Source organism: Phyllobates terribilis, unplaced genomic scaffold (assembly GCF_046119375.1).
Source record: "Phyllobates terribilis strain yellow unplaced genomic scaffold, ASM4611937v1 Scaffold_6__1_contigs__length_29720123, whole genome shotgun sequence".
Classification (NCBI taxonomy): domain Eukaryota; kingdom Metazoa; phylum Chordata; class Amphibia; order Anura; family Dendrobatidae; genus Phyllobates; species Phyllobates terribilis.
This window is the reverse complement of record NW_027362766.1, coordinates 12383849-12401888: the sequence shown is the minus strand read 5'-3', so window position 1 is coordinate 12401888 and position 18040 is coordinate 12383849. Positions and strand designations below refer to the sequence as shown.

The window sequence follows — 18040 nt, the reverse complement described above, 5'->3', positions numbered from 1 at the left end:
GTCTGCTAGCAGTGTTACAGGCAGTGATGGGGTTAATGATGTGTTATGACAGTCCACAGAGGGTGGGCACTTTAGGTAAATCCCTGCTTAGCTTCCAGAAGCAGGAAGAGATATTCAGTAAGAGATAGGACGGTGAACCGTACAGGTAGCCTGAATATATGGTGGCTGCTAGGGTAGACGGGAGCTCCATACCCTCAGACAGTGGGATCACCAGTGTGAAAGTCTCCTGGCGCAAGAGCAAGAGTCCTGTTAGCCGGCCGGAGAAACTCAAAGGAAGTATTGAGGACCCGGGGCACTTCTAGTCTGCAGGAAGCAGAGGAAGATAAATAGGACTCCAGGCTAAGACGTGGGGGAGAGATCAGATTCGGAACACTGTTGATATTGCAGAAGAGTCTCTTGGGCTAGAGATTAGAGTCACAGAGATGTTTCACTTGAAGAGGGAACCAGGGCTGAAGATGTTGCCAGTGCCTGTGAGAGAGATAATAACCTGTCGGGCCTTATCCATTATATCTGCCTGTAAATACTGTACATATTCCTCTTCCCCAAGTAAAGTCCAAGTTATGGTTAAGAACCTCGTGTCCTCTGACTTTATTGCTGCCCTGGTCCCAGAAGAGAAATGCCTGGAGACAGCCACGATCGGATGGTTTGAAGTAAGTGGAGAGCACCACATACACAGCCACACTTCAGAGGGAGGACACGAATTGTCTGTAGGGTGCCAGAGTGAGAGGGGGCTACAGCTCGCCCACGACTACCTCGCTGGGGCACCTTACACCTGCAGGCCACAGGCAGGAGTCTGGTGGTCACTTGCTTCCATGGCTCCTGCCGGGTGCATTCTGACTCCACTGCCGGTGGCCCCGCCCTGTTTCCAAGGTTTTTCTTCTCCTCTCCCCTTTTGGGGGCGGTTCCACTCCAGCTTGCTGTCGGCCTCCCCCAGACTGATGGACAAGTCTAAGTGTATGGCCGCAGGTGCATGGGGTGGGCTCAGTTTTTAGCGCCATTCCGAAACCCGGCCCACGATGGGAGGCTTCTTTTCGTCCTTTAGCACACACATAATGGCGCCCGTTCTTCTGGGGCGGGCGCCACTACTCGGTCTCAAACACAGTCTCTGAGCGCATGAGACCAGGTGTAACGAGTCGGTTCATCCTGTTCGTAACGCCAAAGTTGACGCCCCCACTGGGCCGTGGGGTACTCGGTAGCCGGGCCGGTCGGTTGTATTTGGGGTAGTCACGGCGGCAGTGACCTGGTCTGTGGCCCAGGGTGGTCAATAACGAAAAGTCAATTGGGGAAATAAAGTTTTGGGGAATAAAGATTTGTGACGCCACCCATAGTATGTGTAGCATCGGCGTCTCTGCCTCCTGCCAGGCAGAGAAGCCGTTCCCCTCACCGCCACGGCCCTGGTCTGGCGTCTTCTGGCTCCCGTCCTGCAGCTACTGTGGCGCACACTGGGCGCAGCTTCCCGGGCACTGTGCTTAGGACGCACGCTCCCTCCCTCTTAAAGGGGCCGTGCGCGCCGTCCTAAAACGTCCCCGTCCAATGGCCGGATGACTTCCCCTATTTAAAGCACCACCTATAAGGCCCTGAATAAAATAAGGAAAGGGACTAGGACTGTGAGGGAGTTGGTGGTGGGTCCCTTGAGGGTTAATTAAAAGTGCGGGAAGTGCCTGGGGCTGCACGAGAGGTTTGGGGGCGTGGTATTCAAATGGTTATACACATGAGGGAAAGATCAGTCACACAGCGTCTTACCTGAGAAGAAGAAACCCACCCACCGTCCCCGTTTCATTATTTTACGAATGGTATGAAAACAAGTGGAAGAAGACATTCTTTGGTTTATCAGTGTGGTTTTTGTTAGTTGTCACAGCGTGGCGGTTCTCGTCCATGCTCGATAAGATTTATTCACAGGCCCGCTGTAAACCAGCGGTTGGCCTTTGGTATTTTATTGTTGGTTAAAAAAGCAGAAAATGAGCATGGGCGATGAAGGTTTTTTTGGCAATATATGTACGGTGTTTTTTTGGTTAAATAAAAAAGCTGTGGCCAACCCACATAACCCAACATTGGTTTTACAGTATCTTTATTAAAGGTGGCTCCTCAGGACGCGGTCAATGTTTGGTTAATGCAGCCCCAGGACACTGGTAAGAAAAGGTATGGTGATGTGTTACACTCCTCACAGTCTCCAATATGGAGGTGCCTGTGCAAGGTTGCTGTTCTGTGTGCTAACACTTGCCTCAGCCCTTAGGTCCCGCTGCCTGTCAGTCCTGCCCGCCAATCTGTCTGTCAGTCCTGTCCGCCAGTCTGCCTGCCAGTTGCCTGCCGTGCTCACCAGCCTGCTTACCTGGAAGCACCTGCCAGTTATCTGCCGTGCCCGCCAGCCTGCTTACCTGGAAGCACCCGCCTGTTACCTGTATTGCATGCCAGCCTGCCTACCTGGAGCATCTACCTGTTACCTGTCGTGCCAGCCAGCCTGCTTATCTATCCGGACCACCACTCGTAAGCCTTCCTGCCGTGCTCACCCGCTGTACCGGTCAGTTCCTGCCATCTGACCCGTGGGAGTCACCTGCTCTCATACAAGGTCGGTCCCAGAGTGGCACCTGGTTCACCTGCCCGGTCCCTCCATGGTTCACGGAGTCGACTAAGCCGCCGTGTGACCTGGGTCAGGCCGAGTAGGCACTTAGTTACGCCCCTCTGGTCCCTCCTTGCACCGAAGCACAGAAGTTCCACCACCTGGATCCGTAACAGTATGCGGCTATAGGTGGCCACCGCTGCGGTGCAGATCCACTGGGGCTGTTGGTGACGTAGCAAAGATGGTTCAGCTCTCTACAGGCAGAGCTAAGCCCCAGGGCAGTATATAGGACTTGATGAGGCAGATGTTGTTGGCAGGGGCAGTGTAGTGCAGGGCTGGTGATGCAGCAATAAATCAAGGACACAGTGGGGTGCAGTCTTCAGGTTTTACTCACAGTTCTTAGGCAGTTCCAGGTTACCGCTGCAGCTGGTTATAACCGCCCACGTCGTCCTGTGTCCTCCGGGGAAGTGATCCAGCCAACTCTCAGACAGTTTGGGTGCACTTGAACGGGACCCCTTTCTTGTGTACCTCTCCAGGTCGTCTCTCTGCGCTGGCTCTCGCCCTCCTGCCCTGCGCCTCACAATCAGTGTCCCGAGCCAGTGACACAGGCGCCTCCCCGACTCCAGCACTTAGTGTCCGCAGTTGCTCCTGCAGCCAGCTCCGACCATTTTCTTCAGCTAAAGCCTTGACGCTCTCCAAAAGGGACTCCATATCAAATCCATAGGAGCGCCCATGGAGCCCTATATACCAGGGCGACAGTGACCAATCAGGCATGTCCATGTGCCCTGAACTACACCCCCCTCAATGTATGACTCTTCCCCTATTTTAAACTTACCCCTGCCCCTAGACGACAGGAAAAATATCATCTTAAAATGTTGTCACCCCTGACATAAACTGACCCCTAAACTGAGTGATCTAGCATACATCCCAGTCATGGGTCCCTCCCTTTCGGACTCTTTGGGTCGCAGTCCTGGCCTTACTGTACCGCTAATCGAGCAGCACATTCTCAGTGACGGAGTGCCGTATATTTCTACAGTTTGTGACTGTGATGTCAGTAACAGGGGGCGGGGTTGTGACTGTGATGTCAGTAGCAGGGGGCGGGGTTGTGACTGTGATGTCAGTAGCAGGGGGCGGGGTTGTGACTGTGATGTCAGTAGCAGGGGGCGGGGTTGTGACTGTGATGTCAGTAACAGGGGGCGGGGTTCTGACTGTGATGTCAGTAACAGGGGGCGGGGTTCTGACTGTGATGTCAGTAACAGGGGGCGGGGTTCTGACTGTGATGTCAGTAACAGGGGGCGGGGTTGTGACTGTGATGTCAGTAACAGGGGGCGGGGTTGTGACTGTGATGTCAGTAGCAGGGGGCGGGGTTGTGACTGTGATGTCAGTAGCAGGGGGCGGGGTTGTGACTGTGATGTCAGTAACAGGGGGCGGGGTTGTGACTGGGATGTCAGTAACAGGGGGCGGGGTTGTGACTGGGATGTCAGTAGCAGGGGGCGGGGTTCTGACTGTGATGTCAGTAGCAGGGGGCGGGGTTCTGACTGTGATGTCAGTAGCAGGGGGCGGGGTTCTGACTGTGATGTCAGTAACAGGGGGCGGGGTTCTGACTGTGATGTCAGTAACAGGGGGCGGGGTTCTGACTGTGATGTCAGTAACAGGGGGCGGGGTTCTGACTGTGATGTCAGTAACAGGGGGCGGGGTTCTGACTGTGATGTCAGTAACAGGGGGCGGGGTTCTGACTGTGATGTCAGTAACAGGGGGCGGGGTTCTGACTGTGATGTCAGTAACAGGGGGCGGGGTTGTGACTGGGATGTCAGTAACAGGGGGCGGGGTTCTGACTGTGATGTCAGTAGCAGGGGGCGGGGTTCTGACTGTGATGTCAGTAACAGGGGGCGGGGTTCTGACTGTGATGTCAGTAACAGGGGGCGGGGTTCTGACTGTGATGTCAGTAACAGGGGGCGGGGTTCTGACTGTGATGTCAGTAACAGGGGGCGGGGTTCTGACTGTGATGTCAGTAACAGGGGGCGGGGTTCTGACTGTGATGTCAGTAACAGGGGGCGGGGTTCTGACTGATGTCAGTAACAGGGGGCGGGGTTCTGACTGTGATGTCAGTAACAGGGGGCGGGGTTGTGACTGTGATGTCAGTAACAGGGGGCGGGGTTGTGACTGTGATGTCAGTAGCAGGGGGCGGGGTTGTGACTGGGATGTCAGTAGCAGGGGGCGGGGTTGTGACTGGGATGTCAGTAGCAGGGGGCGGGGTTCTGACTGTGATGTCAGTAGCAGGGGGCGGGGTTCTGACTGTGATGTCAGTAGCAGGGGGCGGGGTTCTGACTGTGATGTCAGTAGCAGGGGGCGGGGTTCTGACTGTGATGTCAGTAGCAGGGGGCGGGGTTCTGACTGTGATGTCAGTAGCAGGGGGCGGGGTTCTGACTGTTGTCAGTAGCAGGGGGCGGGGTTCTGACTGTGATGTCAGTAGCAGGGGGCGGGGTTCTGACTGTGATGTCAGTAACAGGGGGCGGGGTTCTGACTGTGATGTCAGTAGCAGGGGGCGGGGTTCTGACTGTGATGTCAGTAGCAGGGGGCGGGGTTCTGACTGTGATGTCAGTAACAGGGGGCGGGGTTGTGACTGTGATGTCAGTAACAGGGGGCGGGGTTGTGACTGTGATGTCAGTAACAGGGGGCGGGGTTGTGACTGTGATGTCAGTAACAGGGGGCGGGGTTGTGACTGATGTCAGTAACAGGGGGCGGGGTTGTGACTGATGTCAGTAACAGGGGGCAGGGTTGTGACTGATGTCAGTAACAGGGGGCAGGGTTGTGACTGTGATGTCAGTAACAGGGGGCAGGGTTGTGACTGTGATGTCAGTAGCAGGGGGCAGGGTTGTGACTGTGATGTCAGTAGCAGGGGGCGGGGTTGTGACTGTGATGTCAGTAGCAGGGGGCGGGGTTGTGACTGTGATGTCAGTAACAGGGGGCGGGGTTGTGACAGTGATGTCAGTAACAGGGGGCGGGGTTGTGACAGTGATGTCAGTAACAGGGCGTGACTGTTACTATGACATCTCTATCAGGGGGTGGGGCTGTGACATTTTTAATGACGTAGCTGCCGCCATCTGGTGGTTGTGACAAGAATTGACAAGCAGGTGAGTGGAGGGTGACTGGGCAGTTGTCTGGTATAATGAGGCCACAGGGGGCGCTCCATGAATGATGGCTCTAGTTATATTGTGCATCATCTGTTACCTCTGTTTTATTGGCCCAGCTTACACTTTACCTTAGCTGTATAAGAGATGACTGAGGCCATTCTCGTCTTCTTGTCAGTCTGGTGCTTCTCTGCGGATGGCGGTCGTGTTGTGAGTACATGGTGTAATGTACATGCGGGTAGGCGCACAGGGTGCAAAGGTGTGAGTGACTTTGTTAACCACTGAGTCACCGTGCTAACCACCGAGTCACCGTACTAACCATCGAGTCACCGTACTAACCACCGAGTCACCGTGCTAACCACCGAGTCACCGTGCTAACCACCGAGTCACCGTGCTAACCACCGAGTCACCGTGCTAACCACTAAGTCACCGTGCTAACCACTAAGTCACCGTACTAACCACCGAGTCACCGTGCTAACCACCGAGTCACCGTGCTAACCACCGAGTCACCGTGCTAACCACCGAGTCACCGTACTAACCACCGAGTCACCGTGCTAACCACTGAGTCACCGTACTAACCACCGAGTCACCGTACTAACCACCGAGTCACCGTGCTAACCACCGAGTCACCGTGCTAACCACCGAGTCACCGTGCTAACCACCGAGTCACCGTGCTAACCACCGAGTCACCGTGCTAACCACCGAGTCACCGTGCTAACCACTGAGTCACTGTACTAACCACCGAGTCACCGTGCTAACCACCGAGTCACCGTGCTAACCACCGAGTCACCGTGCTAACCACCGAGTCACCGTGCTAACCACTGAGTCACCTGGTTGCAGGGTCACTTTGTGATGATCTTTTACTTGGGAATATTAGTGGATGATCGTCCCCCCACATTAACGGTGAGCACCCTCCTCCATTCCTCTGGATTCCCAGCACCCCCACAAGAAGAACACAGAAGACCGACAACAAATCTGGACATTTTATTGGCAGATCTCACCATGATATAAACCCCCCTTCCCCGCGTTCTCCATGTAGCTCCGGCGCATACCGCAGTGCAGCGTCCATCCTCACTGAATGCTCTCCTTTATGGCCATGGTCAGGCAGCTTATGAATATCATGAACTCTTTAAAGTCGACCTTCTTGTTCCCGTCCGTGTCCAGCTTCCCAAAGATTCCCTTCAGCAGCTCGTCCTTGTTCTGATTTTGCTGTGGAAAAGCAAATGGAGTGTTACAATATACAATGTTATACATCATTGGTGCCATTATTAACAATGCGGGACGCGGGGACCGCCTCCAGACTCTGCGACCCGGGGACCGCCTCCAGACTCTGCGACCCGGGGGCCGCCTCCAGACTCTGCGACCCGGGGGCCGCCTCCAGACTCTGCGACCCGGGGGCCGCCTCCAGACTCTGCGACCCGGGGGCCGCCTCCAGACTCTGCGACCCGGGGGCCGCCTCCAGACTCTGCGACCCGGGGGCCGCCTCCAGACTCTGCGACCCGGGGGCCGCCTCCAGACTCTGCGACCCGGGGGCCGCCTCCAGACGCATGGGTCACTGAATATTTGACAGCCATACTTACACTTAGTGCGGGGAACTCTTTCTTGGCCAATTGGAAGAGCTCATCCTGACTCAGGGAGGAGGAATCTCCATCGCCTTTGGCGTAACTATCGAAGGTGAAGATCATGGCAATCATCTGGTCCTGAAGAGTCATTGTGATCTGAGGAGACAGCACAGATGGGCGGTCAGCGACTACAGAAGGCCGAGCTGGGGTATGCTACTGGAGGACGGGGGTAGGAGATGAAGGAAATCTGATTCTATGAAGACATCACTGTAATATGCAAAACTGCTGGATATATCACCCTGAGGGCACAGGCAAATCATCCCGAGACAAGTATCTGCCAAAGGCAAATGTCCCTGTGTGAGATCCAGTCCGGCCGGAGCAACCACCGCTCATGTTCTATTCATTAATCCTTTACTATATGCAAAGCGCCAGTCACGAAAATCACAATGTCAGAGGAAGGGACACACACAAAAATAAGAGCGCAGGACACATCCCATGTCATACAGGATGAGGGGGTGCACGAGAGAAGAGAGATAGTATATAATACCAGCGGAGAGAGTATAGACAGCGTCCATGAGCGAAGGAAAGAATATAGAAAGTATACAAGATCGGAGGAGAGAGTACAAGAGCAAAGGAGAGAGTATAGATGGCACATAAGAGCGGAGGAGAGAGTACAGACAACATAAAAGAGTGGAGGAGAGAGTACAGACAACATAAAAGAGCGGAGGAGAGAGTATAGACAACATACAAGAGCGGAGGAGAGAGTACAGACAACATACAAGAGCGGAGGAGAGAGTACAGACAACATACAGGAGGGGAGGAGAGAGTACAGACAACATACAAGAAGGAGGAGAGAGTACAGACAACATACAAGAGGGGAGGAGAGAGTACAGACAACATAAAAGAGCGGAGCAGAGAGTACAGACAACATAAAAGAGCGGAGCAGAGAGTACAGACAACATAAAAGAGCGGAGGAGAGAGTATAGACAACATACAAGAAGGGAGTAGAAAGTACAGACAACATACAAGAGAGAGGAGAGAGTACAGACAACATACAGGAGCAGAGGAGAGAGTACAGACAACATACAAGAGGGAGGAGAGAGTACAGACAACATACAAGAGAGGAGGAGCGAGTACAGACAACATACGAAAGCGGAGGACAGAGTACAGACAACATACAGGAGGGATGGAGAGAGTACAGACAACATACAGGAGGGGAGGAGAGAGTACAGACAACATACAGGAGGGAGGAGAGAGTAAAGACAACATACAAGAGAGAGGAGAGAGTACAGACAACATACAAGAGAGGAGGAGCGAGTACAGACAATATACGAAAGCGGAGGAGAGAGAGTACAGACAACATACAGGAGGGGAGGAGAGAGTACAGACAACATACAGGAGGGGAGGAGAGAGTACAGACAACATAAAAGAGCGGAGCAGAGAGTACAGACAACATAAAAGAGCGGAGGAGAGAGTATAGACAACATACAAGAAGGGAGTAGAAAGTACAGACAACATACAAGAGAGAGGAGAGAGTACAGACAACATACAGGAGCAGAGGAGAGAGTACAGACAACATACAAGAGGGAGGAGAGTACAGACAACATACAAGAGAGGAGGAGCGAGTACAGACAACATACGAAAGCGGAGGACAGAGTACAGACAACATACAGGAGGGATGGAGAGAGTACAGACAACATACAGGAGGGGAGGAGAGAGTACAGACAACATACAGGAGGGAGGAGAGAGTACAGACAACATACAAGAGAGAGGAGAGAGTACAGACAACATACAAGAGAGGAGGAGCGAGTACAGACAACATACGAAAGAGGAGGAGAGAGAGTACAGACAACATACAAGAGGGGAGGAGCGAGTACAGACAACATACAGGAGGGGAGGAGAGAGTACAGACAACATACAAGAAGGGAGGAGAGAGTACAGACAACATACAAGAGGGGAGGAGAGAGTACAGACAACATACAAGAGGGGAGGAGAGAGTACAGACAACATACGAGAGAGAAGGAGAGAGTACAGACAACATATAGGAGGGGAGGAGAGAGTACAGACAACATACAAAAGGGGAGGAGAGAGTACAGACAACATACAAGAAGGAGGAGAGTGAGTACAAGAGCAAAGGAGAGAGTATAGACAACATACAAGAGGGGAGGAGAGAGTACAGACAACATACAAGAGGGGAGGAGAGAGTACAGACAACATACAAGAGGGAGGAGAGAGTACAGACAACATACAGGAGGGGAAGAGAGAGTATAGACAACATACAAGAGCGGAGGACAGAGTACAGAGCACAGGAGGGGAGGAGAGAGTACAGACAACATACAGGAGGGGAGGAGAGAGCACAGACAACATACAAGAGGGAGGAGAGAGTACAGACAACATACAGGAGGGGAGGAGCGAGTACAGACAACATACAAGAGAGAGGAGAGAGTACAGACAACATACAGGAGGGGAGGAGAGAGTACAGACAACATACAAGAAGGAGGAGAGTGAGTACAAGAGCAAAGGAGAGAGTATAGACAACATACAGGAGGGGAGGAGAGAGTACAGACAACATACAGGAGGGGAGGAGAGAGTACAGACAACATACAGGAGGGGAGGAGAGAGCACAGACAACATACAAGAGGGGAGGAGAGAGTACAGAGCACAGGAGGGGAGGAGAGAGTACAGACAACATACAAGAGGGGAGGAGAGAGTACAGACAACATACAGGAGGGGAGGAGAGAGTACAGACAACATACAGGAGGGGAGGAGAGAGTACAGACAACATACAGGAGGGGAGGAGAGAGTACAGACAACATACAGGAGGGGAGGAGAGAGCACAGACAACATACAAGAGGGGAGGAGAGAGCACAGAGCACAGGAGGGGAGGAGAGAGTACAGACAACATACAAGAGGGGAGGAGAGAGTACAGACAACATACAGGAGGGGAGGAGAGAGTACAGACAACATACAAGAGGGGAGGAGAGAGTACAGACAACATACAGGAGGGGAGGAGAGAGTACAGACAACATACAGGAGGGGAGGAGAGAGTACAGACAACATACAGGAGGGGAGGAGATAGTACAGACAACATACAGGAGGGGAGGAGAGAGTACAGACAACATACAAGAAGGAGGAGAGTGAGTACAGACAACATACAGGAGGGGAGGAGAGAGTACAGACAACATACAGGAGGGGAGGAGAGAGTACAGACAACATACAAGAGAGAGGAGAGAGTACAGACAACATACAGGAGGGGAGGAGAGAGTACAGAGCACAGGAGGGGAGGAGAGAGTACAGACAACATACAGGAGGGGAGGAGAGAGTACAGACAACATACAGGAGGGGAGGAGAGAGTACAGACAACATACAGGAGGGGAGGAGAGAGTACAGACAACATACAGGAGGGGAGGAGAGAGTACAGACAACATACAGGAGGGGAGGAGAGAGTACAGACAACATACAGGAGGGGAGGAGAGAGTACAGACAACATACAGGAGGGGAGGAGAGAGTACAGACAACATACAAGAGAGAGGAGAGAGTACAGACAACATACAGGAGGGGAGGAGAGAGTACAGAGCACAGGAGGGGAGGAGAGAGTACAGACAACATACAGGAGGGGAGGAGAGAGTACAGACAACATACAGGAGGGGAGGAGAGAATACAGACAACATACAGGAGGGGAGGAGAGAGTACAGACAACATACAGGAGGGGAGGAGAGAGTACAGACAACATACAAGAAGGAGGAGAGTGAGTACAGACAACATACAGGAGGGGAGGAGAGAGTACAGACAACATACAGGAGGGGAGGAGAGAGTACAGACAACATACAAGAGGGGAGGAGAGAGTACAGACAACATACAGGAGGGGAGGAGAGAGTACAGACAACATAAAAGAGCGGAGGAGAGAGTACAGACAACATACAGGAGGGGAGGAGAGAGTACAGACAACATACAGGAGGGGAGGAGAGAGTACAGACAACATACAGGAGGGGAGGAGAGAGTACAGACAACATACAGGAGGGGAGGAGAGAGTACAGACAACATACAAGAAGGAGGAGAGAGTACAGACAACATACAAGAAGGAGGAGAGAGTACAGACAACATACAGGAGGGGAGGAGAGAGTACAGACAACATACAGGAGGGGAGGAGAGAGTACAGACAACATACAGGAGGGGAGGAGAGAGTACAGAGAACATACAAGAAGGAGGAGAGAGTACAGACAACATACAGGAGGGGAGGAGAGAGTACAGACAACATACAAGAAGGAGGAGAGAGTACAGACAACATACAAGAGGGGAGGAGAGAGTACAGAGCATAGGAGGGGAATACACAGATAGAAGCTCAGGAGTGCACAGGTCTTATCTATGACCATGGACGGTGCAGGCAGTGAGGCATGAGGCACTTACCAGAGGATGAGGCACCGCAGTTGTCAGAAGGAGATGTGGATGGTGAGTCAGAGAGGAGGCATTTTCCAGTATATATACAGGCGCCTGTGCTCCTCCCTGACATCCCTCAAATTACAGGGGGGTCCTGACAACTGGTGGGGGGACTCCTCCTTCTCCAGAGGAAGATCCCATCACTAACAGTCCAGCACCTTCCTACTTAACCCCCTCCTGCCTGGGGGGTGACACACCCTGTTCTGGCTGTGGGAACTCACCGCCATCTCCCTCGCAGTGAGGTGACACAGACCTGCAGCCTCAATGTCAGTGAATCAGGACATTCTTCTTTACTTCACAAGCTGCAATCTGACGCTGAGTGTTTGTTACAATGTATCAGCCCAGCAGAGGTCCATGCAATGGTGAAAATGCCCTAATAAACCAGAGAGGGATCCTGTAGGATCAGAGCGGCCGCCGGTGCACATCAATGGCCGTCATACACTGCACCCAGGTGTGTGCGCCCCGGGGAAACCTGAGGAAACGCCTGACACCGTGTGTGGGCGGAGGAGGGTCACAGTCAGCAGAAGATCCTCTCCTCAGGGCTAATCTACCTCACCTCTGTACCCAAAGAATGCCGAAATACTACTCCTACCAGTACTACTACTCCCACCGTGCCCGAGCACTCAGCCGCCCAGAAATACTGTTATCTCACATTATGTAACAGCGTCTACTATCACCCGCACTACAAGTAATAGCCACTACTATCACCTGTACTACTAGTAATAGCCACTACTATCACCTGTACTACTAGTAATAGCCACTACTATCACCTGTACTACTAGTAATAGCCACTACTATCACCTGTACTACTAGTAATAGCCACTACTATCACCTGTACTACTAGTAATAGCCACTACTATCACCTGTACTACTAGTAATAGCCACTACTATCACCTGTACTACTAGTAATAGCCTCTACTATCACCCATACTACAAGTAATAGCCTCTACTATCACCCGTACTACAAGTAAGCCACTACTATCACCTGTACTACTAGTAATAGCCACTACTATCACCTGTACTACTAGTAATAGCCACTACTATCACCTGTACTACTATCACCTGTACTACTAGTAATAGCCACTACTATCACCTGTACTACTAGTAATAGCCTCTACTATCACCCGTACTACAAGTAAGCCACTACTATCACCTGTACTACTAGTAATAGCCACTACTATCACCTGTACTACTAGTAATAGCCACTACTATCACCCATACTACAAGTAATAGCCTCTACTATCACCCATACTACAAGTAATAGCCTCTACTATCACCCATACTACAAGTAATAGCCACTACTATCACCTGTACTACTAGTAATAGCCTCTACTATCACCTGTACTACAAGTAATAGCCTCTAATATGACTCGTACTACTAGTAAGAGCCTCTACTATCACCTGTACTACTACTAATAGCCACTACTATCACCTGTACTACAAGTAATAGCCTCTACTATCACCCGCACTACAAGTAATAGCCACTACTATCACCTGTACTACTACTAATAGCCACTACTATCAGCCGCACTACAAGTAATAGCCTCTACTATCACCTGTACTACTAGTAATAGCCACTACTATCACCCGCACTACAAGTAATAGCCACTACTATCACCTGCACTACAAGTAATAGCCTCTACTATCACCCGTACTACTAGTAATAGCCACTACTATCACCTGTACTATTAGTAATAACCTCTACTATCACCTGTACTACTAGTAATATCCTCTACTATCACCCATACTACTAGTAATAGCCTCTACTATCACCCGTACTACTAGTAATAGCCTCTACTATCACATGTACTACTAGTAATAGCCACTACTATCACCTGTACTACTCGTAATAGCCACTACTATCAGCCGCACTACAAGTAATAGCCTCTACTATCACCTGTACTACTAGTAATAGCCTCTACTATCACCTGTACTACTAGTAATAGCCACTACTATCACCCATACTACTAGTAATAGCCTCTACTATCACCCGTACTACTAGTAATAGCCTCTACTATCACCTGTACTACTAGTAATAGCCACTACTATCACCTGTACTACTAGTAATAGCCACTACTATCACGCGCACTAAAAGTAATAGCCTCTACTATCACCCGTACTACTAGTAATAGCCTCTACTATCACCCGCACTACAAGTAATAGCCACAACTATCACCCGCACTACAAGTAATAGCCACAACTATCACCTGTACTACTAGTAATAGCCTCTGCTATCACCTGTACTACAAGTAATAGCCACTACAATCAACTGTACTACTAGTAATAGCCACTACTATCACCCGTACTACTAGTAATAGCCACTACTATCACCTGTACTACTAGTAATAGCCACTACTATCACCCGTACTACTAGTAATAGCCACTACTATCACCTGTACTACTAGTAATAGCCACTACTATCACGCGCACTAAAAGTAATAGCCTCTACTATCACCCGTACTACTAGTAATAGCCTCTACTATCACCAGTACTACTAGTAATAGCCTCTACTATCACCTGTACTACAAGTAATAGCCACTACAATCACCTGTACTACTAGTAATAGCCACTACAATCACCTCTACTACTAGTAATAGCCACTACTATCACCTGTACTACTAGTAATAGCCACTACTATCACAAGCACTACAAGTAATAGCCTCTACTATCACATGTACTACTAGTAATAGCCACTACTGTCATCTGTACTACTAGTAATAGCCACTACTATCAGCCGCACTACAAGTAATAGCCTCTACTATCACCCGTACTACAAGTAATAGCCACTACTATCACCTGTACTACTACTAATAGCCACTACTATCAGCCGCACTACAAGTAATAGCCACTACTATCACCCATACTACTAGTAATAGCCTCTGCTATCACCTGTACTACTAGTAATAGCCACTACTATCAGCCGCACTACAAGAAATAGCCTCTACTATCACCTGTACTACTAGTAGTAGCCTCTACTATCACCTGTACTACTAGTAATAGCCACTACTATCACCTGTACTACTAGTAATAGCCACTACTATCACGCGCACTAAAAGTAATAGCCTCTACTATCACCCGTACTACTAGTAATAGCCTCTACAATCACCTGTACTACTAGTAATAGTCACTACTATCACAAGCACTACAAGTAATAGCCTCTACTATCACCTGTACTACTAGTAATAGCCACTACTATCAACCGCACTACAAGTAATAGCCTCTACTATCACCCGTACTACTTGTAATAGCCACTACTATCACCTGTACTACTAGTAATATCCTCTACTATCACCCATACTACTAGTAATAGCCTCTACTATCACCCGTACTACTAGTAATAGCCTCTACTATCACCTGTACTACTAGTAATAGCCTCTACTATCACCCGTACTACTAGTAATAGCCACTACTATCAGCCGCACTACAACTAATAGCCTCTACTATCACCTGTACTACTAGTAATAGCCACTACTATCACCTGTACTACTAATAGCCACTACTATCAGCCGCACTACAAGTAATAGCCTCTACTATCACCTGTACTACTAGTAATAGCCACTACTATCACCCGTACTACTAGTAATAGCCTCTACTATCACCCGCACTACAAGTAATATCCTCTACTATCACCCATACTACTAGTAATAGCCTCTACTATCACCCGTACTACTAATAATAGCCTCTACTATCACCCGTACTACTAGTAATAGCCTCTACTATCACCCGTACTACTAGTAATAGCCTCTACTATCACCCGTACTACTAGTAATAGCTTCTACTATCACCCGTACTACTAGTAATAGCCTCTACTATCACCCGTACTACTAGTAATAGCCTCTACTATTACCTGTACTACTAGTAATAGCCTCTTCTATCACCTGTACTACTAGTAATAGCCTCTACTATCACCCGTACTACTAGTAATAGCCTCTACTATCACCTGTACTACTAGTAATAGCCTCTACTATCACCCGTACTACTAGTAATAGCCACTACTATCAGCCGCACTACAACTAATAGCCTCTACTATCACCTGTACTACTAGTAATAGCCACTACTATCACCTGTACTACTAATAGCCACTACTATCAGCCGCACTACAAGTAATAGCCTCTACTATCACCTGTACTACTAGTAATAGCCACTACTATCACCCATACTACTAGTAATAGCCTCTACTATCACCCGTACTACTAATAATAGCCTCTACTATCACCTGTACTACTAGTAATAGCCACTACTATCACCTGTACTACTAGTAATAGCCACTACTATCACGCGCACTAAAAGTAATAGCCTCTACTATCACCCGTACTACTAGTAATAGCCTCTACTATCACCCGCACTACAAGTAATAGCCACAACTATCACCTGTACTACTAGTAATAGCCTCTGCTATCACCTGTACTACAAGTAATAGCCACTACAATCAACTGTACTACTAGTAATAGCCACTACTATCACCCGTACTACTAGTAATAGCCACTACTATCACCTGTACTACTAGTAATAGCCTCTACTATCACCCGTACTACTAATAATAGCCTCTACTATCACCTGTACTACTAGTAATAGCCACTACTATCACCTGTACTACTAGTAATAGCCACTACTATCACGCGCACTAAAAGTAATAGCCTCTACTATCACCCGTACTACTAGTAATAGCCTCTACTATCACCCGCACTACAAGTAATAGCCACAACTATCACCCGCACTACAAGTAATAGCCACAACTATCACCTGTACTACTAGTAATAGCCTCTGCTATCACCTGTACTACAAGTAATAGCCACTACAATCAACTGTACTACTAGTAATAGCCACTACTATCACCCGTACTACTAGTAATAGCCACTACTATCACCTGTACTACTAGTAATAGCCACTACTATCACCCGTACTACTAGTAATAGCCACTACTATCACCTGTACTACTAGTAATAGCCACTACTATCACGCGCACTAAAAGTAATAGCCTCTACTATCACCCGTACTACTAGTAATAGCCTCTACTATCACCCGTACTACTAGTAATAGCCTCTACTATCACCTGTACTACAAGTAATAGCCACTACAATCACCTGTACTACTAGTAATAGCCACTACAATCACCTGTACTACTAGTAATAGCCACTACTATCACCTGTACTACTAGTAATAGCCACTACTATCACAAGCACTACAAGTAATAGCCTCTACTATCACATGTACTACTAGTAATAGCCACTACTGTCACCTGTACTACTAGTAATAGCCACTACTATCAGCCGCACTACAAGTAATAGCCTCTACTATCACCCGTACTACAAGTAATAGCCACTACTATCACCTGTACTACTACTAATAGCCACTACTATCAGCCGCACTACAAGTAATAGCCACTACTATCACCCATACTACTAGTAATAGCCTCTGCTATCACCTGTACTACTAGTAATAGCCACTACTATCAGCCGCACTACAAGAAATAGCCTCTACTATCACCTGTACTACTAGTAGTAGCCTCTACTATCACCTGTACTACTAGTAATAGCCACTACTATCACCTGTACTACTAGTAATAGCCACTACTATCACGCGCACTAAAAGTAATAGCCTCTACTATCACCCGTACTACTAGTAATAGCCTCTACAATCACCTGTACTACTAGTAATAGTCACTACTATCACAAGCACTACAAGTAATAGCCTCTACTATCACCTGTACTACTAGTAATAGCCACTACTATCAACCGCACTACAAGTAATAGCCTCTACTATCACCCGTACTACTTGTAATAGCCACTACTATCACCTGTACTACTAGTAATATCCTCTACTATCACCCATACTACTAGTAATAGCCTCTACTATCACCCGTACTACTAGTAATAGCCTCTACTATCACCTGTACTACTAGTAATAGCCTCTACTATCACCCGTACTACTAGTAATAGCCACTACTATCAGCCGCACTACAACTAATAGCCTCTACTATCACCTGTACTACTAGTAATAGCCACTACTATCACCTGTACTACTAATAGCCACTACTATCAGCCGCACTACAAGTAATAGCCTCTACTATCACCTGTACTACTAGTAATAGCCACTACTATCACCCGTACTACTAGTAATAGCCTCTACTATCACCCGCACTACAAGTAATATCCTCTACTATCACCCATACTACTAGTAATAGCCTCTACTATCACCCGTACTACTAGTAATAGCCTCTACTATCACCCGTACTACAGTCATGGCCAAAAGTATTGAGAATGAGACAAATAGTAATTTTTCCAAAGTTTACTGCTTCATTTTTTGTAATGGCAATTTGCATATACTCCTGAATGTCAAAGAGTGATCAGCTT

General features: G+C 49.0%; 1 protein-coding gene across 2 annotated transcripts; it reads right to left on the bottom strand.

Moving 5' to 3' along the window:
- Window positions 1-6657: 6657 nt before the first annotated feature.
- LOC141152746 (protein S100-A2-like) lies at window positions 6658-11929 on the bottom strand. Of its 2 annotated transcripts, none has more exons than XM_073637380.1 (3): window positions 11909-11929; window positions 7269-7406; window positions 6658-6897 (listed from the first exon to the last, which is right to left on the bottom strand). In XM_073637380.1, the coding sequence occupies exons 1-3, from the start codon at window positions 11912-11914 to the stop codon at window positions 6760-6762; spliced, it is 282 nt and encodes a 93-aa protein (XP_073493481.1). In that variant the 5' UTR covers window positions 11915-11929; the 3' UTR covers window positions 6658-6759. The 2 variants fall into 2 exon arrangements, with proteins under 2 accessions (XP_073493481.1, XP_073493482.1); XM_073637381.1 differs by lacking the exon at window positions 11909-11929 and adding an exon at window positions 11658-11816.
- Between the last annotated feature and the right edge of the window lie 6111 nt (window positions 11930-18040).

What these genes read in the sequence shown, in the direction of transcription:
- LOC141152746 (XM_073637380.1), bottom strand. An exon ending in AAGAGTTCCCCGCACTAAGT is followed by an intron (nt 6,898 to 7,268) that starts GTAAGTATGGCT and finishes GCTTTTCCACAG; the next exon opens with CAAAATCAGAACAAGGACGA.